The sequence below is a fragment of the Varroa jacobsoni genome, unplaced genomic scaffold, assembly GCF_002532875.2.
Source record: "Varroa jacobsoni isolate VJ856 unplaced genomic scaffold, vjacob_1.0 scaffold_310, whole genome shotgun sequence".
In the NCBI taxonomy this organism is placed as follows: domain Eukaryota; kingdom Metazoa; phylum Arthropoda; class Arachnida; order Mesostigmata; family Varroidae; genus Varroa; species Varroa jacobsoni.
In genome coordinates, this window is record NW_019213212.1 from 23,984 (window position 1) to 46,854 (window position 22,871).

General features: G+C 39.7%; 2 protein-coding genes across 6 annotated transcripts in view; one reads left to right on the forward strand and one right to left on the reverse strand.

Annotated features, from left to right (window-relative positions):
* LOC111259234 (cytochrome P450 4V2) lies at positions 1 to 10,236 on the forward strand. Of its 5 annotated transcripts, none has more exons than XM_022831072.2 (9): positions 1 to 128; positions 358 to 630; positions 1,105 to 1,303; positions 1,566 to 1,753; positions 2,118 to 2,311; positions 2,490 to 2,694; positions 3,067 to 3,285; positions 3,523 to 3,702; positions 10,145 to 10,236. In XM_022831072.2, exons 2-9 carry the CDS (start codon positions 417 to 419, stop codon positions 10,147 to 10,149), a joined length of 1,404 nt encoding a protein of 467 aa, XP_022686807.1. In that variant the 5' UTR covers positions 1 to 128; positions 358 to 416; the 3' UTR covers positions 10,150 to 10,236. The 5 variants fall into 5 exon arrangements, with proteins under 5 accessions (XP_022686807.1, XP_022686805.1, XP_022686804.1 ...); XM_022831070.2 differs by lacking the exon at positions 10,145 to 10,236 and adding an exon at positions 3,983 to 4,863 and having other exon boundaries at positions 374 to 630; XM_022831069.2 differs by lacking the exon at positions 10,145 to 10,236 and adding an exon at positions 3,983 to 4,863 and having other exon boundaries at positions 2 to 128.
* schlank (ceramide synthase schlank) overlaps positions 6,406 to 22,871 on the reverse strand; it is a 26,738-nt gene continuing 10,272 nt past the window's right edge. The window contains exons 2-7 of the mRNA XM_022831077.2: positions 15,067 to 15,217; positions 10,161 to 10,363; positions 9,762 to 9,963; positions 9,116 to 9,333; positions 8,681 to 8,774; positions 6,406 to 7,791 (exon numbers count right to left, since the gene is read on the reverse strand). Coding sequence (XP_022686812.1) covers positions 7,735 to 7,791; positions 8,681 to 8,774; positions 9,116 to 9,333; positions 9,762 to 9,963; positions 10,161 to 10,363; positions 15,067 to 15,217 — 925 coding nt within the window. The 3' untranslated portion in view covers positions 6,406 to 7,734. The remainder of the gene's footprint in view (positions 7,792 to 8,680; positions 8,775 to 9,115; positions 9,334 to 9,761; positions 9,964 to 10,160; positions 10,364 to 15,066; positions 15,218 to 22,871) is intronic.

Below are 22,871 nucleotides of genomic sequence, written 5' to 3' on the forward strand. Positions count from 1 at the left end.
TTTTGATATTGAAGAAAATAGACGCTTAGTAGAAGGACGGTGGACAACTGCGTTAAGAGGCGACACAGACAAAGGCACAAATTGGCTCAGTTTTCTCCGTGCGCAAAAGACTGTGCTTAAGCAAACAGGTTTAATCTAGAATACTATTAAAATGCCCTAATTCTATTGGCAAATTTACTTATTCTTTTTGTGCATGTTTAGGGCATTTTTGTTGTTTGAAACGGCCTCCCACAACGACTTGGCCATGAAAATAGCGTATCAGTCTTACCCGTAATCGCATAGCTAGACCCTGTCTTATTTCAGTTAACAGCGTGTTAATTCTACGTTTTTCCGCTAAAACGGCTAACGAATTTATAGAAGCGTTGACTTTAAGGTTCATCTGGATTTGCCGCTGTTTGTGTACTCAAGTTGGAGCAATGACGTACGTTGGAAGCTGGCTGTTGATACTGGAATTAATAACTGTTACGCTGATTACGGCCTACGTGGCAGCGTTTCTTAAGCGTCGCCAAACTATTATTGCCTATCCAATCCCTGGACCCCAGCCTTCAATTCTCAACATTTTCTGGCCCTTTGGGTCTGAGCTCTATATCGTCATGGAACAATATATGAAAAACGTGCGAGCCGGTCAAGGTACTGTATTCTGTTTTTTTTCCATAAAATTAGGTTTGCTATGCACATCGTTTGAAATTATACTGCCGATAGCGACGCAAAGACAGTCTTTTTCTCCTTTGAAAGAATTCGTAGCCGCCGATGTCTTGGACAGTTTACTCAGTATCTATTCATACACATATATACTTACAAAAGACTATTATAAAGTTCGTTAGAAGCGCCTGTTCTTGAAATTCTAACAAGGAGTTTATTAAGGCAAAATATCCATTGAAGCCTATGCCATAAACTGCTGGCAAGGCCTGCTCAAAGATCAGCCCAATACAACTATATCGTGCAGCACTGTGACAGTCTTGCAATGCATAGTAACGTTACTTCACAATTCATCATACGTATTTGATTGCACGTCACGTCTTGTAGCACACGGTTTTACTTTACGTAAGTTACTAGGCTATTTTTCGCTAATCGTTTGATTTGATCGTGTTAATCTACTTACAGCCCTGTACGAGCTAATGGACTCATTGACCTCGAAATATAGATCATATGGCCTATACCGCATGTGGTTCACTTTCAGACCCATCGTTGTACTGACGCGGGGAAATAGAGCTGACTGTCTATTGAAGAGCACGGTCGAAACTTACAAAGCAAAAGAAGTTGCTCTCATTGAAACTTGGCTAGGACAGGGACTACTTACAAGGTGAATATTGCCCCTGGCCCCCCTAAATAAGGGAGTCCGCCCTCCGATACGCTCAGAAAAATGACAAGCCCTAATTGATGGTCATTTTGACAGAATGCAAGAAAATGCAAGCAGGAAGCAAAAACTCAAATAGAAGTTAATAAATGATTTTTGAAAGTTTAAATAATAATAGGGTGTTAGAAAGGCCCAAGGGCGCCGTAGTGTTTATCAACTAAGCGATTAACTATAAGTTAATATACTTGCACTATGAATCTGTATCCAGCAATGGACCGAAGTGGCAGCGTAAACGCAAGATGTTGACTCCCGTCTTTCACTTCAATATCCTGGAAGAATTCATGCCCACCATGAATAAACAAGCAGCTCAACTCACCGAAATTCTTTTGGAACAGCAAAATAAGAGGATCGATATATTCAGCTACCTTGGAAAGTGCGCTCTAAATATCATTTGCGGTACGGTGAATCGTTCCGTAACATTCAGTTTACAGTAACTTCTCGACCTAACCAAACAACGATAGCGATTTGGGGCTGAATTACGTTAACTGACTTTGTTGTAACTGTAGTTTCGTTGAGCTGGGGATATTTTAGGATTATAGAATCTATTTCTAAAAAAACTTCTCGATGTTGTTGCATGCCTTCAATTCCTAATGCGTTTATTTTGAATTCACCCAGTTTTCGATAGTTGAGTACAGCTCTTCGTTTGCTTGAAACAGAGTCCCTATAATGAATTGTTAAAATATTAGATGTCGACAAATTTTGGTTATTAATTGTTTTTATCTACACAACCTTATGATGTATTGTTCAAATGGTGTTGCAGAGACGGCAATGGGCATATCAATAGACGCGCAACGTACAGAAAACGAATATATAAACAGCTTACGGCTGATAACTGAAGGCTACATGAAGCGTCATTTAACTCCCTGGCTATGGTCAGACATTATATACCGGATTTCTCCTAGCGGACGGGAATACTTCCGTAATCTCAAGGTTGCGCACGAATTTACCCGTAAGGTAAATGATATCATTTGATTGGTCAAAGACAGAATATAGCAAATTAGATTAGAATCAAAAACTATTTCAAGCACACGGGATTTGTAGCGTCGAAACTGGAAACGTGCTAGAACTCCCCTAACTCGCAGCGATTCGTATCTTTTCATTACCATGCGTTTTCTCCATGACGTTTTCCCAGGTAATATCGATAAGGATGAAGGAACTGCAAGAACAGCCATCTCTGACCGAAGAAGTCGCTGACGAAAGCGGAGTTACACGGAAAAAACGACCATTACTTGATAGCTTGCTGACAAAACACCTCCAGGATAAGGAACCGACGATGGAAGAGATCAGGGAGGAGATAGACACGTTCATATTTACGGGACACGATACGGTCGCTGTAGGTGAGTTGGTATTTCTCGACTTCCACGTAGAATACCTTGAGAGTGATCAGTGCAAGCTGAGTGATTTTTACATTGTTGCTCACCAGCAACGAATTGCGTTACTGTTAAACAGATAATTCAGAAAACTTGACATTGCCCGGAAGAAGTGCCACAACTTAATGCGGCTATATTGCTAGGCGATATCTTCTGCAACTTTGAGTTATTTCGCTGACGACAGCTCATTCAACTTATTTATTCCACTCGCATATTATTCACTTAGCCAGGCCATGCGTAAATCGCATTGGATCCCGCTACGTATAGCAAACATGCTACGAGTAAATTTACCTTATGCAAATAGAATATACAACTAAGGGATTTTTTTAAATCTTTCAGCTCTTATGTGGTCACTGTATTTACTTGGACTTCATCCCGAAGTTCAGGCGAAGGTTCACGATGAATTAGATCGAGTTTTCGGCGATGATCGTACAAGAGCCATTATAACCGAGGACCTAAACAAACTTAAGTATCTTGAATGCGTTATTAAAGAAACGCTCAGATTATATCCGTCGGCTCCGCTGATTGCCCGGGAGGTAATACATGGATGTAATATAGGTATGAAGCCACTATTTTATATTCCTAAAATTCACTATTGTCGGCATATTGAATAAAACTGATAAATATATACATGTATATTACTGTTATATGTAGTTGTTCACACAGATATCAAAGGCTCTTCTCCGACATTTGTATGTTGTCAAAACAAGGCCGAGCGATTAAGAGCTATTATGTTATATAATTATATTAATCGCACTCGATAATATCATGTCATACACAACTTGTTGATGGCAGGAGAATATCATTTGACGTCTGGAGTCACTGTCTTCATCGATATCTTCCATATTCATCGAGATCCAGAGGTGTTTGAGAATGCAGAAAAGTTCGATCCTGATCGCTTTCTTCCTCAAAATGCGGCGAACTTAAAGCCTTACGCCTTCATACCTTTTTCGGGAGGGCCGAGGAACTGCGTGGGTAAGATACAGTGCATACATTTTTCTAATAAGAAATATTTATTAGACATTTAATAATTATAAGCAGCTAATAATAAGCACCGAACTTATACAACGAACAATAAAAAACAGCATTTCATCGCTTACAAGCACTTAGAACATAATGTTCTTCGGATGAAGATTTGGCAGTACTTATCATTAAATTGATCCTTGTTCTTTTTATATAAACACGGATTATATTGCAACGATTTTAATTCGTCGGTTACTGGTGGCTCTGACAGGCACGAAATTTCATTTTTTAGGGCAGAAGTTCGCTATTCAGGAGGATAAAATTGTCCTGGCGACACTTCTTCGCAGGCTGCAAGTAAAATCGCTCGTTCCTCAGGAGCGTATGAAAGTTTTTTTTGAGGTCGTATTGCGACCAGCTGAATTAATCGAGCTTGAGGTCAGGGAACGACCAAAAGATAATAACAACTACTTCAAATAAAGAGTAAAATTGCACGACTGCACATATTAAATTTTTTGCACGAACAGCGGCTACCTGAACTGTTGTTTCACTTTTACCTGAGTGTAGTACCTATCTAACCCTGTATCGTTTTCAAACTTCGATTAGTTTTTTTTTATTGCATAAGCTCTTGAATGAGTTTCAGAACCCCTCTCTAATGTCTAGACAAGGTAGTGGCATTTTATTACATCACAGACTAGAGTACTCTCATTCATCTCTAAACATAGTTACTACATTAGAACCTGCAGACCCTAATTTTCACTTTCCGTTATCGGTTTTATGACCTATTTATACGTCTAAATATTATAATGTAACGACCAGCTGAGACTATTATAAAGATCTCGGACAAATTAATGATTCGAAGCTCGGTGTATGACATAAACAATTTGGTAACGTTTAAAAAAACTGCTCTAAATACTTTCGAAGTCAACAGTGAATACCAATGAGGCCAAAATCCATCTACCTGCATTTAACTGTTCCTCGTCAAACAATAAGGATTTTAATGTCGCAGTTTATCATATTAAGAATCGGCAGAAATATACCAACATACGTTTGAATCTACCTAAGGCATCGATATTTATTGTACTAAGATTTGTCGTGCCCGGATAATGTATCTCTATTAAAGCCATATCTTCTATACATAAAAAAAACCTACGAAACGCAAGGTTAAAATTCAAACCGTGTATTCCTTTTCAATACCTAGGTGTTCGGGCTTAAAAAAATATATGCAAATTCCTGTACTGGCTTTGTATATATATTTTTTTTTTATTTACAGCACCTTATTGTAATAACGTCAGCATTAGAACAGTTCTGTATATTTATATATAATTTATTTTGTTGTGTATATTCTTCCTTCCCTAATTTTGTCGTATTAACGCAATGTCATAGCCTTTCGTTATACGATTTATTCGATTTTTATCCTTTCGCCTTTGTGCATTACTTCGTTTTCATTGGTCTGATCGGTTAAACTGGTGACCCGGCTGCGAACGTTCTCCGGTTACCATTTTTATCTTTTTTTGTATCATGATTGCTATTATAATTGCTAGGATTCTCTACGAAGGATCTAACAGAACCCCAGTGATCGAACGGAGCAACGTTTAAGTATAGGAAAAAGGTTGGCTACAAACGGTTGAAGTAGAAAACGATCCTTGTGACTTATTATTTACAGAAATGAGCAGCGACCTATTGATGTATTTTTTGTGGCGATATATTTTTTAATTCATTCATTCTTGCCATTCATCGCATTTTTTTTTACCTGACCTGGATACGTTTATTTGATTTTTAGTGCGTGTATAATCAAATACGTTCTTCCTTGCGATTAACCAGTGAGTGAAAAAGAGGTCTAGCATTTCGGCCACTGATCTTAAATGTCTGTTGTTGTTTTCGCTGCTGCTGCTGCTACTGCTGGTCACCCCGTAGAAATGTACTGGAAAAGTTGATCAGAGCTGTGAATCAGGCGACCCGCCTCAGTGCATCTGAGCATTACTAGTTGATTACAAGAATAATAGCCAGTAGAAATAATTGATTTTGTTATTTATATACCCTAGTATATATAGTTTAGATGGCCACTTTCGATATATTTTATACAGATATACGGTATTTTCATATAGTTACGCCACTAACGTCTACAACTCATGTCCACTGCTGTTCTAACATACTTATCGCCTATTCTGTTAGACAGAATCTATGTACTTCTACTAGTTCTGGTCATTTGCATTCAAGTCAGAATGAGTATACTATCAGTAGAAGTAACAGTAATTGTATCATTAACAAAGTACTACAAATAATCGTATTTCATTAATTCAAATCTATCAACACGAACAAGGATCTCGGAAAATCGGAATCAGCTAAGCATAAAAGCAATATGATGTTGGAACGTTGCTGGTTGACGGAATGGGTTCTCATGGGGGTTTCAGCGCGATCACCTATATATGCCGTATCAACACGCAATGCCTGTCTTTCGCTTTTTCTCAGCTTTTGCTTATGGTTTTTATTGTCTTAAGAACGTTGAATTGCACGGCTAAGAAAATCGTAACGTGTAATTGTTATACGTTTTGGGTAATATGCGTTTAATGTTTTTATGTAGATCGATCTTTGTATACGTTCTGGTTTTCCCCTCTCTTCTACTCAGCTAATTGTTTGCGCACTCTTAGCGAGCTGCTAAATCTGTATTTTTCGTCTATTAGTAAATGTATTAATGAAGATAAAGTTCACACATAATACGCCGTTCGGTTTCCTTTATTCCGTCCATCAGTTATCAATAATATAACAACAATGAAGATAACCATGTTGTTATATACAGGCCCAAACGCCTACCGCCCTAAGAGCCCCCTTCCCATACGCTTTGATACAAGCACACACTCAGATAGACGCACGCTAGCCTAAGTTTCGTCGTCGTCGTCGTCGTTTGCATCAGCCCGCGGCCGACAGATAAAGCACATGACAAGCTACACAGCCATATCGGTGCACCGCAGGGAAACCACGCTGTGCATTGACATGAACCGTAGGTAAATACAACAGGTACAAATCTGCGATAGTACTCTCCACAATCGTTCTTGTTCAACCAAAGGTGGGCAAGATTTGTCCTTGGAGGCCGCACATGCGATGCGCAGATCAATCAGTGGCCATCGATCACGCTCTACTTCACCATCTAATCACTTGTCTCGCTGATATGACCATCAAACACAAATGATATTCACTTCCATACCTTCCTTCAACGGAAATCCACTCCTAAACTGTGGTATAGACAAACCATCGTCGCGGTGCTCCTATCACCCTCGTAATCTAGCATCTTGCTTGTTTCGCATTGCGAAATCCACCTCGGTTTACTATACCATTACATATCTATCGGCACCATTATACGATGGTGCGGTTTTCACTGGTTATCTCAAACGTATCATTAGTAAATATTGCTATCGGCCTCCTTTCACCAAGTCCTCCACCCCTCCTCTCAGTCAGTGGCTGATCTTTTTTTGTCGGAAGATTCATACTCTACAGGGTTTACGTTCGTCTTTTCTAGTTTCTCCGATCTGGCGAATTATCCGCAGATCAACACTACTTTCGATCTGCGTGGTGTAGCCAATGAGAACTAACGTTTTCAACATTGTTGTATCAGATATGGTGTGAAATTAGTCATTGATTCCTATAGTCGAATTGTCACATTGCTTTACACTTACGCTGTAGCGCCCTCTTGCGAGTAGTACACCCTACACCGCTTTGTGACATTGGAAGTTTGAACGCAATAACTTGGATGTCCGGATTTGCGTAACTTTCTCAATCGGAGTGCGTAGAGACAAGCATGTTGGCTATTACTCTAGTAACATGTGTGTATGGTGCTACATCATACATGAGAATGTCTATAAATAATATTTTTCAGCAGATTTAACGGTGAATACCCGAGGGACGAATTCGTCCACGATAATGAATACTGCGCAGCGAATCTGTGCAAGATGCCGTCTTGTGATATTAAATGATGGAAGCCTCAAGAAGTTACGCGTTTAATGCTTAACTTCGTCAAGACGCTAACTATTCAGTGCCGTGCTGCCGGGTCTAGTCTTCCTTTTCGTCAGAGGTAGATGACTCGTCTTCGCTACGAAGATCTTTAATCTGTAACGAATCGAAGTAGCGAAATTGTTTTTCAATTAATCTATTTTTATGGAAGTATTTATTTTTGGCTGTTTGTCAGACCGCTTCGTTTTATGTTGGTCCCGCTGTTTAAATAACAAACATTTATCCTCTAATCTCGAGTTTTCATTATTAATTGTGTTTGACTTTATCCGCAGTCGATAGTAAGCGCGTTCGTGTACACAGTACGCTATAAGCTTCCTATGTTTCCTGTATCGCCTAATGGAACTTATTGCTCGGATAAAATTGATCATCGCTCACAGAATATTAATATTACAGATCATTTAATATCTAGCAGTCCATAGAGCAGACACATTCGAGCTTTTCAGCTTCATAAGTGCAAGATGGTACGTGCATAACTCAACGTCAATACATACGATGACAGCAAAAATGAAGCGCAACTTATTTTCGTTTTATTAGACATTACTAAATATGCCCCCAACGGGCTTTAGAAAAAAAAGAGCAGATTCTAGCAGAACAACATACTTGCGCTGAGGCTATCCGCAAAACAATGCAGAACCTCGTTACAATGTCAGTTAGCTTTAAAGAGTAGTCATTCAGTCTGCGACAATATCTGTGACTATCAGCGCTTACTGATGCCACTGGTACCAACCGAGGGCAAAACTTATCACGCAAAATGAAACCCTTATACAATCATGTAACTTGAAATGTACACAACTAAACGAAAAAAAAAACTAAAAATAACACAAAGGTTTGTTCTTGACACATTATTCTCTTTTCTATTGATATTTTCTATATTCTTAGTGATTAAAATATAGTCTGCATCGGTGTAAGATTCGCATTTATTCTTAGATAAGGTGATACAGTAACTTAACTGACAAAACAAGAAGCGTCTGCAAAGCATACTTACGGTACTCACACCCGGGCTGGTCAAGGCCTGAATGACAATCTTTACGATAAACACCGTCCAGATAATGTGGAGTACTTGAAGTGCCAGCAAAAGACTGCAATTGGATGAGCGTATACATTCGTACAGCAAAAAAAAAGGACCAGTTTATTGATTATAACCTATAATCATTCCTTATTAAAACTCCAGATTCCACTATACGATCAATTCAGCTAGCGAAATTCTAATAGCAACCATTGTCCTTGTATATATATTTTCTCTTGAACAAAAGTGCATGATTTCGATATATTTGAAATTTACTAGAGTAGAGGACTCACATCGAGCCGAACTAACAGATCATTACTCTACGCGTAGGTACATTCAGATCTCTATAAAGGGGTAAATGTAAATTTTCGATTTTGGAACAAAGGTTTACTTCACGCATTTGTGGATATGAACCTGTTAAAAATGTAATAGGCCGCAAACATTTCGATGACGAAAGTGGCCTGGTAGGCTGTGGAATAAATGACCCTGTAGGGATAGAGACCCAGTCGGGAGACGATCCATGAAAGAGTGAACACGACAAACAACAAATCAGCCACGCGCTGCTTTTTTACGTACTTCGCCATTTTGGCAGCCTCGAGAGGGACATCTGCGAAATCGTGTAGCAACATTACCTGCACAAATATCGAGATTGTCTATTATAATAAACGTATTCGTCAGCACGTTTCCGAACAGAAGGAGAGACGTACAACACATAGGCATCGTTGTCAAGTACCAAAGCGCTTTGAAACAGACCAGTTTTGGTAATTTAGTTATCCTCACATAAGGCTAATTAATGCAGAACTAGGCCATGAGGAACCTAGGATACTCCAACATTTTACTTAGCAACGTTTTCTATTGAACTTATTGGTGCAAAGTAGATTATTATCACGAACAAAAAAACTATCACAATTTAAATAGTAGCGTCAAAAATAGTTTAAATTCGTTTCTCGGCGCGTTCGGAAGCCGCCCAGTTTCCATAAATTTATATTTTTTCGTAAACCTCAACCACTAGACGCGTCTAGATTTTAACTACGTCCGCGTGCCTAGTGCCGTGACGTACCAGCGTGCCGATACGCGTGAGATTGCACGTCCACGAGAAGGCCATCAGCATAATTGTGACGATATGATGAACGAACATCTGCCAAAAGTCCTTGCGTTTGACGTCAAGGAATTGGGAGAACGTAAGCGAAATATAGAAGCCTAACTCAATCATGTAATACCACCAAACATCGTTGGTCATATCGTGATGTGGGAAATCATACCTGTAAGCAAATAGCCGATAAGCACACATGTTTAATTTACGAATAGTTTTAGACAGCGATGCAATAAAATCATAGGATTTGCCAAGAGCACATGTACCTACTGTAATACGTCTATGTATATATTTACATACGAATACCTATTGGATGACCCCTTTGAAGACCACCATTCTCCAATTTTCAGTATAAAGTGAACTTACCAGCAGTACATAGTGTCCCAGAGCCATGGCTTATCGGATAGACACCAGCATCCATAAGCGAAAGCGGCAGCATAATAGGTACAACGCCAACCGGATTCTGAAAATTTGTCAAGCGATGTCGGCTTGTCAGCGCGGGCCCGTTGTCTCCACCAACGCTCTACTTCTCGCTCCGCCAGCCCTATAAGTGGGACCACTTGCGCTAGCTGTGGAAAAGGATAATATAAGTCAAGCATGCTTTTATTTATTTACAGTGATTCTGTGTAGTGAATTAAGTTCAAATAAAGACAAAAATCGAATGTTTCTTTTATATTCTGTGTTTGAGCTCATTTAACAGCTGGCTAAGCTTGAATACGTCGCTAAGCAGTTCTGCTAATTTTACCTGTGCACTCATAATATATACGTTTACGTGTTCTATCGCTCTTCTTTTTTAAAAGGTCAAAACCATCGGAAACAATGGACAAATCTAGCACCTCGTCCGATCGAAACGGTGATTTCTACTTGGCTTGTTTGTCTCCTTCAGAAGAGCACTTTCTCTCACTATCGTCACTAGTTACCCACATTCAGCTTATTCATTGAAAAATCTAAAAAATACCTCACATGAGATCCGGCAGACCTACTGTCCACTCTTTCTGGTGTCAAGGCCGTCCAGGATTGTCCAGCTGTGCTTTATATTTATTGCCACCTAGACTTTCGGAGGGACATTAACTGATACTAGAGAAAACGTATTAGGGACGTCTGCTCATCCTGGATGCAGATGGAGCTAGCGTCCACGGCCAGCACTTCAGTCAATGCCCCCCTAACTAGACGAAAAGCTCTCACAGCGCCCCACTCTCCTTGGCGTACTTTACACTGCCCACATCAGAGCTCTGCAAGCGAGCATCTGCCCGATATATCTTTCTTCATCCAACCATAGAGTTGTATACAGCGCGGCCATCTTGCATACAACTAAAAAACTGTCTGTACCAGAATTGAACACACACATCACCACAAGCTAGCACCCGTTACTTCGCGTATCTCTATATGCACAGCTGAATGCATAGCAAATACTGCTATGTAGTAAATAGGTCATTTTGGAAACCCGCTTTTATTATAGGGGTGAACAATTCTACGTACGATACGTAACCGATCGAGCTTGCAAATAAATTACGCCCGTTACAATATCTGTACAGAACGAATCGACTCACTAAGACGCATACTCAGGGATTTTGTAGAAACATATGAACTTAGACTGGTTTTCATACTTACATTTGAGTTTTTTGCTTAGTGTGGCACACGATCCAACTGAACTTGGGAAGTTAAAACAGACATCAGGTGAATAGCGTCGGCGAATAGGCAAATACTATTAAACAAATAAACCTTACATTTTACTCAGTTATTTTTTGGCGGATTAGGCGAGCGAATTCGTCTGCAGGCTATAAATTAGTCGATCGATGGGCAGCGGCGATAGGCTGTCAGGAAGCTACCTTGAAACACGGAGCAATTACATTGCCAAGTTTATTCAGATTCTAAGGAACTCAATAAAATGCCCACTTTAGACGGGTACTCGTTGTCTCGATTGGAACAGGAAATCACACAGATATGCATTTTTATCGAAATTCATATTTATGTCACAGTAATAAATACATATTTGTTATCTAAACTAATTAAGCACCTGTTCTGTGTCATGAAAATACATATATTAGGTTAAGTAGAATGCTCTCGCCACTCTTATTCATTTCGGCATTTAAAGCAGAACTTATTTTGGTCAATGAGTCGCTTTTCGTTCGACATATCCAGCGAAACAGAAAGAATTCGTTCTTGGGACTTGTCGATTTCAGCTTCCGTTCTGAAGTGTTTGCCTTTCTGGCCACGCTGCATCGACCCGAAGAAATGATGCAGCGATGCTGGGGACATACGCCGCATAAAGCAGAGTCTCTTTATTCGAGGTCCGTTAACGCTCGCTGAGTTGCCAAAGCAGTACGCGATGCAGCTTTATCACGCAGTAATACCACTTGGGATCGTCCTTTGCCAGGCCAAGGCTTTTTCTGTAAACTTCACGGCTCAGCTAGACGAGTAGATTTGCGTAGCGGTCTCTCGCAGTTTTCTTCTGGGATTTGAGTATAACAGCACTCCCCTCTTATCCTACCATATGAAGAGGTGCAACTTTTAATCATAAATACTTTTTCGTGGCACCGAAGTAGAGAGGTCTACTCCTTCGGGTTAATATTCTCAGATAGTTTTTATCATTTTCACTGAGTTCATGAGAATTAAGCCTCTTTCTTTCACAATCTTTTCTAACGTATGCGGAACATTAAAAATATTAATACGAGTCACTTCTAACTGTCTGCAGGAAGGAGTGTCTGCGGTTCACTTGTTGTGGCGTCACTTGTCGTGCAAGTTGAAACTTCTAGTTCGATTAAACCAAAAATGACAGGTGATAACGCTTGCCGCACGTTTGTTTTCGATTTTACAAACAATTCGTTTTGTTCTGGCAGTACTTCTTCTCTAGCGCGAAAATAGTAAAGGACTATGTCGGACAGGTATCTTTCTACGCTCCACAGTCAAAGCAATCTGTTGGGAAGGTACGATCAGCCAGGTCAAGCCTACCCCAACACCATTTGTCGGCCCTAACGAAAACCGCTAATTCAACCTATTAATAATTAAGATATGCTAGCGAAACTGAATCCATGTACCCCGCACTTATAAGTACACCGTATTAGAACACGTTGTTTCATATAAGTGAGAACCCATACCGAACATACGAGCTAGCTCATCATGTCAATTTTGCCATTCTGTGACCGTAAACAGTGAGAGATTAGGTTCGTAGACGCACGGATATAGGTACTTGTCTACGAATAAACGAACTCCAAAGTGGAGAGCCGATTCTTATCGGTTGGCCGCTGTTGAGCTGCACTAAATAAACGAAATTGAGGCGAGGGAAGAAATCCCGTAATGTTGCCATTACTACAATGTATTGTAGCAGCATATCTACACATATGCTAGTTTGTGTACGGGTATGCGGAAGTGTTCTTTCTTAAAAACTGATTCAAAATAGGTAGTAACTCAATACCGCCTCGATCACATGGTCTGACCCGCCTTCGATACGACTAAATGAGCTTAATTTTAAGATACGCGATAAGCATAAATTTCGATTGCTTCTCATTATAGATCCGAGGCACACTCTATGACAACATTGTCTAATTTAATGTTTAGACGAACAGTACACATAGACTGTTCTAAGTGCTTCTTCTTAATTATGTGATAAGCGATAGTTTTTGCTATTCGGCAGATGACACTTTTTTTTTTTAAACGTAGTTGTTGTTTAGCTTTGCTGTGCGGGATCGGTTACGTCAAAGAAGCCAGAATTATCTAGACAAGCGTAGCCGATCAGGATCAGACACTACATTCTCGTAATTTTTACATGGAGCAAGGAGAATTTGCATTTATGTCGCAGACGCCGTAGCGAACCTATTTTTTTTTACAAGATGTACCGTAGAGAATATGCGTTCAACAAGGTCAAACACATAATCGAGATAATCACATAAATATGTAAAGACGCAGATCAATACGCGGCTAAGCTGATGGTAACTCTGCCGGCTGTTCCAGACAAAATTCGCACCAGACTGAGGCTTTCATCATAACGATTCATCTATAGTTGCTCTGTTCCTTCTAGGCGCGAGCCAAATGAACGGAATTCCATGAATCGGTGGCTAAGTCCACGGGGGAATAAGCAAAGCATTAATTGCTTTGTGTAACCTTTGCAAAGTAAACACCCTTGAATGTCTAAGTTCACGGCGTCATTGGCCTTTGCAGTTCTATCAGTTACAGTGCCTGAAGAAGAACAGCCGAGCTCGTTCGTGCCCCCACCACACCTTCATATACCCGGAAGTCTGCATGTTACCCCCAGAATAACCTTACTTCGCCATCTCTCCATTTTGCGATCGACTACTTCACTGCGCTTGATCAGCCTGTTTACGCGCGGGCTTTTTCGAAACGTCCATTGTACAGACCATCCTTAACGCAGTACACGTTTTGTACAATAGTACAGAACTGTCTTGAGAATAAGAACAACAGGTTTCCCTAATTTCAGACAAGCTTGTTTTAAACAGTAAAACATTTAGTTAAACAAATGCGGCAAGTAATAACAGGTTCGACTGCGTGTTATGAAAATATGAAGGGTCTATGTTATTGTTGTGGCTGTAAAATCTCTCTGTGTGAAGTTTTGTTGCCCGTAAAGAAAATTTTTATCATGTTTATACAATGTGTAGTAGTCTCGAAGAGTCTGCTGGCTGCGAGAATGGGCAGAAGAAACAATGGTATGGTTTGTGCCTGTATAATAAGCCAACTATGGCTGCAGTCACCGAATTCGGCCACCAAATAATACTAGCTAAACTAGTAATTTCCAAAAAGAAGCGGACTATTTTATGCTGTTAATGAATATATTCTGCTCGCCGAAACAGGTACTGTGTGGCCGAGTGGTGACGGAAGTGGTTCTGAATAAATTGCCTGAAAGTTTTAATACAACTACCATTTATACGAAATAATAATATGCTTGACTCACTGCCATGTATGTACATGCATCTATTCGAAGTTATATTTTCCTTCTTCTCAAAGTGTGTGTTTAATCGTCATAGAAATGGTATTGTATAAAAAAATATGTTTATGATAAGTAAATTTCGTTGTAAGTTGTAGTAAAATTCTAAAACCGAAATATATTTTGTGTAAAAAAGTCTACTCGCAGTGCAAAAAATTTTAAAAATCTTATTTAAGGTGGAATATAAATATATAAAGACAAACATATATACTATTAGTAACCTTGTTAGAATTATCGTTTCCTTCTGTCATTCTATGAAAAATAATAAAGCTTATCTCACGAAATGGCCTGTCGTACATTGTTTAGGAGAAACGCGTCAAGGTGTAGACTTACGATATCTGCCGGAGGTTTGTGCTGGGCACCTTTAATACCCTGAGCGGACCTAAATGCCTTTTCCAGTAGTACGTCCTTCTCATTTTTGATTATGGGCCGTTGTGGACGAGGCCGCAGGCCGAACCACCGTCCGATTGGCTTGAACACATTTCTGAAAGTAACCAGGCGTTTTTAATGTTATTTGTATGAGGTTCACTAGTTGTATAATGTATGTCTTTGCAAAATTTACCCAGCGAGCAAACGTCAAACTTCGATCTTTTAAAAAGCTCAAATCTGATCGCATAGTATCAAATTTTACTACGTGACAATGCAATAGAATATGTCTATAGGCGAACTTCTATAGCGGAAATTGCCACTGCTAACGTATATGATGAAAATCTGTTAAGTTCATTTCAGTATTAGGTGTACTCAAATCAGTATGTTATAAACATTCCCAGCGAGATACCAGAACATTTGTCTCTAAGCATACGGACATACCTGCAGCTGCATTGCTTATCCACACTTTATGCTGAAAGAAGCACATCGACTCGCCGTAACATGCGGACTTCGCGCATTCATTAAAAACTAGCCACTGCTCGATACACCATAGAGTATTCATATAAAACAATTTGGGTTACAATATCGGGGCAATCGTTACTCTCTCCGTTTGGTCGAGAACACGTAGTATATATTTACGCTGAATACCTAAGACGTCTCCGCTCAGTTTCTGTCGGCAGAAATGGTACAGCTGCCGCATGGCCCACCGGCGATGTGCTTGACGTTTCGCTAACCTTTTCCTACCGCTTAGGAGTTGTATTTTAAGAATTTGTACATCATGACTTGAAAATACAAAAGGCGTGATTCTCTACGCATCTGCCTTCAACATGAGGTGTGTCCTCCAGCAACAGCGCTAAGAGATCCAAGGTAGATCCAAGGGACAGTGGACTTGCGGAAGATTAAAGACGTGTGCTGTTGGTGTTCGCCAATAGAGCTTTAAGTATTACTCGTATCGCACAGTAGATGAAGCACCGAAGACTGGTATGTTGGGTCAACGCTAATCACAGGTAAAGCTTAATGGGGTTTTGCTGAAATAGCTTACGCCCAAAGCAGCAAATACAAGTATTTGCTATAAAAAAAAAGTAACATTTTTCTATAAATGATTGTAATATGATAATAATAATGTGATTGGTTAAATTGTTTAGATCATTGTTGCATTTTACGGAAATTATCGAAATGCCCTTTTTCGCTCTACAGGGTTTTGAGTTAAACTGCACCTGAACTAATTTCTAATAGTGTTGTACTTAATATATTATGGGTGGCAAAATTGGCCATCAAGCAGAAGATCATTCCTGGAAGTAAAGCAGCTTGCAAACAATTAAGCTTTGCACTACTCATCGAATAGCTTAATTCCTCTAGTTCCTTGCGCATCTTCTTTTCCCGATTACATTGATTTAAAATGAAATCAACGCGGTTAAGTCACTAGAACTGGGTCCCTGTAGCCCATCTTATTTTGTCACATGTGTTCTTCTCTTAGCTTGCATTGACACATGTAACGTCTCTTATGGTGATGGTGATAGATATTCGCTTTTACACTCAATTAATAAAATTCCATTATCAGTTCATCGAGAGACGACTTCATCGCCACTGTGATCCTGTGCGGGTTTACTCATCACCAGCCCACACGCCCAAGCGTTTTTTTCGCCCACACCTTTGCTTGCGAGGATAATCGACCCACATAGTCAAGGAACAATAAGCAGCAAATTGCCTGCTGCCTCAATGCCGGCAGGACTGCAGGTAATAACGTCACTTTCTTAGCTACTTGGCGCAATCTGACCATAATCATCGAGTCATCACCGGTTCCATCATCATCATCACCACCACCGCCGCCTTCGTCATGACTTCCTTCTTTCACCTCTGTCTACAACGAAGCTATCCGAGGGAGATAAACCAATGAAGGCGACAACAGCCTGTCAATGCGAGTCTCATTCTGCTTTGAGAAAACGAGGAGGTATAATTCATGTGTTTTTTTATCGTTGTTTGTGCCGATGAGTGTGTCTAAGTGTGTTTGCTTGAAGAACGACGACTGAGTAGCTGGTTAACCCATGAGGGACCCCGTTAAGAGACCCGTTATTTGTTTGCAAAAAGATACTGCGACTGTTCGTCGTATCCTTCCAAAAAGTGTATTGAAAAGCTGTACTCAATATAGGTAAAGGGGTTATGGTCGGCTTAATATTCGAATAGTTACATATTGTTGGCAATTTTTGTACAGCCATAATATGCCTTGTAATAATAACGTTTAGCATTGATCTCAGCATCTGTGTGCAAACAAATACCATTAATAAGATAACAATGGTAAATATAGAGGTGGAGGATATTGATATGGGCACAACTACTAGGGAATTTCAGGTATTAATCAATTGTTGACCATGAACATTTTTACTGATATCCACATAGTCTGTTCATTCAAGTCTGAATTGCTCGAAGATATATTATTGAAATTTCGGTTTAAAGAAACTTTAAGCTAAATTTAAGTTACAGAAACTTTAAACACTAAATCTGTTGTTTGTCATAAATAGTTGTATGATTTTTTATATGAAATTTTCGCAAGAGTTCGCATGTTGGCTCTACTCTTCATAACTTACAAGTAATGAATGGCTGAAAGTTTTGTTAAACAAATAGAAACACAAGAGACATCCTCCTATAAGACAAACCAATTAAAAAATATAAAACAAAGCTTTTGGAGTTTTAGTCAAAATGCTGCAGATTTTGGTTGTTTTGGCGGAATTTCATTTTAAGGTAGCGCATGCGTCATGTTAGCCTTCCGAGATAGCAGCCGACATTACAGTAAAGAGTCAACTGGCGTTAAGCAGTAAAAAGGTATGAAAAACGTATCGAGCTTCTCAAATCATCCAGTACATGGGGTGAAGTCCTGTAAAGAACGAAACCACGACCCCGTACATTTTCAGTTATTAGTAACGCATGAATCGTATATAACGGACTTCGACGAGTCTAACATTGAGTGGATAATTCGTTCTGGTGATTCGTACCTTCTCGATAATCAGGGATTATATTGACAACCTATTTTAACAATTCAACTTACAAATGGTGAACCGGAACCGCTCGCAAGATCAAGAATTCTAGCTGTTATGCATTTGTAACGAATATACCATCTTTTATGTTATAGGGTTTGACTGATTCATTAACGAATTTGGGCATTCGTTAATGAATAAGTCAAACCCTATAACATAAAGGATGGTATATTCGTTAGTCTGTGTAGATGTTCCGTTAAACGTTTTGTCAAAAAAACGCCGTATTCATGTTGTTGCCTAATAATGATTTTGGGGCCGCATCGATAATAACTGATAATATATGACAAATGAAAGATAGCCCGAGCGCTCATGGGACAAGAATTCCACCATAAAAAGGCTCACAATTAAAGGCTACATCTCCCAATAAGGTGTTCACTGGTTGAGACGTAAGCGGTATTCTAAACTGGTAACAGAGCGATAGGCAAATACGACACTTTCTTTCTATTCGGATATTGTGCAACGGTTTGCAGTAACAGGCTTACTGGTTCCTTCTAAACTTCTGTTTTTTTATGTATTAGGTACACAACGATGGTAATTATCATCCATAATGTCTTTTACTCTGAGACGTGAGAGAAGCGAATCAAAGTGATTTGTTCTAAGAGAACTCCGCATGGGGAAGTCGATATTTATGAGCGACTTTTCAAACGCTTAGCTCTAAAATACTTTCTAGGCTTTCGTAAAAAAATTGTCTTCAGAAGACAGCTTCCCTTTTATTTTGTTAAGGCTATATGTGGTACGAAAGGAAAATAATTCGATAGTGTACTCGTTCAAAATGCTAAATTTCTGTCGTAGTAGCAGTAAGGCAAGTGCACGCTTAAACAACATAAGTAGTCCTAAAATTTCCTATTGATTTTTACTGAGATTTTTTGATAGCAAGCAAAAAAATTATATCCCTGCAGTCAACGGTCAATTGGTTTTCTACGATTATTTTTAACTTTTCTTACGACGTCCCTAATAATGTAAATGGTTTTAAATGGGACAAAACTTTGGCGGGTTGTTTGTCGTAGCAGGCATGCGTTCATTCGCTACACCTCCGACTAGACGACAGCCAGTTCTTTCGTCAAACTCGTCATGTTCGACAAACGGGTTTAAGCGAATATCGGCCCTTGGCAAGTCTTTCCGTGCTAGGCTAATTTCCTGCGGTACTAAAACCTTTCTCTCCCTAAATCGATGATCTACATTATTGCCGATTTTCATGCGGCTTCTGAAGAAAACACTATTAAGACCATTATAAAGCGAACCGAAGAATCCACAACAGGATTTGGATGAAAAAGGCTCGAGAGTTCATTAGAATAGCTCAAAAATCCATTTTTGATACACCTAGGTGTTTGCTATAAAAATGAACACCCGTTTTAAAAAGGAGAATATTCATTACCATAATAAGATCACCCGGGTAAGCTCTAACAGTTAGCCTTTGCGAGACTGTGTGCCTTTTTGCACTGTTTGAAGTTTTTAGCCCTCGGCTTCTTCACACTTTTGGTCTCCTACAAGCCCAAAATTTAATAGTCAAAATTAACTATCTAGTGGTCCAGAAATGAAGTTTTAAGCGTTCGATGGCGGTGTGTTCAACAATGGTTATCGTCAGGAATGACAGTTCTGGCACATGCCATAGTTGTTGTTAAAATGTTTGTCTTTGTTTAAATAATGTCTTAAAAGCAAATCATAAGAAAAACTCAATTCAAATACTTTTTCTCTGTGTCTGTTCCTATCAATCTATATATATATATATATATATATATATATATATATAGAAGGTTAAGTTGTTGTTTTCTGAACAGCGAAAAGAAGAAGCGATCAATTCATCGACCCAATTGCACACTGTTTTGAAGAGTGTCTTCCACATTACGCTGCATCAAGCAGAACAGGCGACAATCATACAGAGAAGTCTGGGCCGTACACTGAATCGCGCGAAATCTCACTATTTGGGTACACTAGTGCTGACTACAGCAATCTACAACGCATCGTTTTTTTTCAGTGGAAAGCCCTTTTCTTTCAATTCCATGGTTTAAACAGTCTCTCCTGTGTAACCTTCTCGGGGTATAAAACTCTGTCTTCACACCACTAAATGCAGCGGTGCTATCAAACCGGACGGGTTTACTTCTTATCGTTTGTGTCGTGTGAGATCAGCCTTTCATTGCCAATAACAATCTGGCATAGAAGTAACTTTCTTTTTATCGCGCAAGTAATGAAAGGCATATTGTCATTGACTTTAGGGGAACCTACTTCGCTTTGTATCTTTCCTAGTTATTACAGACGATTGAAAACAGTCTTTTGGCTTAGTCCTAACTGTGCATAGAGTTCTAAGGTCGACTCCGCCGCGTTTGCTTAAGTAACGTTTGAAGTTAACTGTCATTCGCTTGTTGTCGTCGTCCGGAACGTAATTTGACGTTCCGAGTTGAGATCTTTAAACCGCCAGATGATAACACTTACCGCACGTTTGTTGCCGACTTTAGGAAGAATTATTTTTACTCCGGTAGCGTTTTTTCTCCAAATAGTAAAGGAGACAATGTCGAAGACGCATCTTTTCGAGCTGAATGGCTGAATGCATTCAAGCATCACGTCCAACTGCAGCAGCTTAATGAAAGCAACAGACCACACACCCAACAGTCAAAGTAATCAATCATCTTCTAAGAAACGATATATACAGTTAGCTGAGTCGACGCTAATGCCATCGATCGGTCACTACAAAAACTTGTTACTCGACCTAATACGCACACATGTGAGGTTGAAGCGAGTGCTTGCGAGCTGCCGTCTAATTGTTGCAAAGTTCTAACTCATCCAACACTTCGATAGTTCGCGCAGGACACCGATTAACTAGGTTCATTTACTTCGATGCGAGTCTTCGAAAGAATAATAATGTCAACTGAGAAACGTGCGCCATTAATTGTGAATGATATTAAGTAATTGACTAGCCATCTTCATTCATACACAACCGATATACTTGCATCCACGCAGACGAAACAAGCCACACGGGTGACGATGATGGTCATCTTGAGAACAAGGTGCTAGATTTAGAAACGCGCAACAAAACTACTGCTGTGATCGTCATAACCCTATAATACTCACACTATGACACACACACACACACATCTATCCGCAAATATACCTTCTATCCAGAATAGCCATCAGCTAAAAGAAGAGCTAGCCAGTTTTGTTGTAGACTCTGATTAGTTAGGTATGTTTTTGTTAACCAGCGTTCGTCTGTGGAACTGTACTGCAATCGATTGCGGAGTGGCCACAGATTCATTGTTGGCGACGGCAAACAGCTTTGACGTTCCCGTAGTCGCGAACATTTTATCGCATTTGATTGGTCAACTATTTCGTTTCTGAACGGACAGATTTGTACCGTGTGGTACCCACTCAATGCTTTGTAGTGGTAGCTCTTTTTATTTTGATTGTTATTTCCCACCTTTATCTCTTTATACATCTCTCCTATATGCGATTTTAATTTTAAGCTAAGCTTGCTACGTGCGTCAGCATCCGAACGAGAACCTGGGTGCACGCCTAAAAGGGCGATGTCAACCTGATTTAAATAGGTCAGATGCTGTTTGATTTGACCGCCCACGCGTATGGATAGTACGTGCAGCGGTTATTCTCGCTAGAAGGGCGAAGGGGCACTGTGTCAATCAAGGATGAAATCAGGTATCACGTAGCGTCCCAGCATTTTATAGCGACACCTTACAATATTAGATATGGTACAGCCTGCAGTTCATACAGGGTACTACTAGCGCCCCATAAATTTGCCCTTGTTAGGCAAACTCGTCAGGCAGCTTAGATATGAAGTCGCTGAATTAAGCCATGGTTCAAACGGCTAATGGACCAGGCGTGATTTGATGCACTATAAACATAACGCAGGGAAGACTTCTCGATCGCGTGTTACTTCGCCCATATATCTAAATATATATTTATAGACATTTATGTCTGTGCGTGCCTGTACATACATGCTGTTCGTATGCTTTAGCCCTGCTCCATTGCGCCCGCATTTCGACCGTCTTTTGGTTCTCCTTTTGTGAAAGTTTCGTGTCTTCGGGTCCTTTCTATCAAATCGACCTACCATTTATCGTCAAAAGACAACATTAATCCATCATTCTGTCGTCGACGTTTAGAAACGGTTAGAAACTGCACTAAATGACATTTGCTCAGTCGATAAACAAAATGAACACAGAAAGCAAGGAAGAAGTAAATAGGTCTGCTTGTGGTTTTCTGTCGAGACAGGTTAAAATTACAATGCTAATTTTATTTAAGGTCGATTAGTGCCGGCACGTTCGGATCGTACTCGAAAACATGCTCGGCAATACGACGCCATTCATCATTTACCACAGCTGGCGAATACTGGCAACCGCAAACCATTTGCAAACATCTTTTCCATTCTGGAACGTTTCTGTCGAGCGAGAAACTACCTCCATCGACAATAATAATGTAGTTCCACGTATCGGCATAGCTGTACCAATGGTGTCTACGTCGCACAGGACGTACCCAGTATCTGTGACATGTGATCTTGAACATAAGCGTAATGTAATTCATTATTCTCTATGGTATTATGTTTACTAATATAGTTTTGTTTATTCTTTCTATCGATTTAAATGGATGCAAACATAACCAGCAGCGAGCAACCCAACAATCAGAGTTTTATTAGTTGGTCATTATTTATCAGATATTTTTGTTCGCAGTAAGTTATTTCGCAGTTTTTATCGGTCTGATAGTTTGGCACAGCTCTAGAACTATACCGAATTCGTA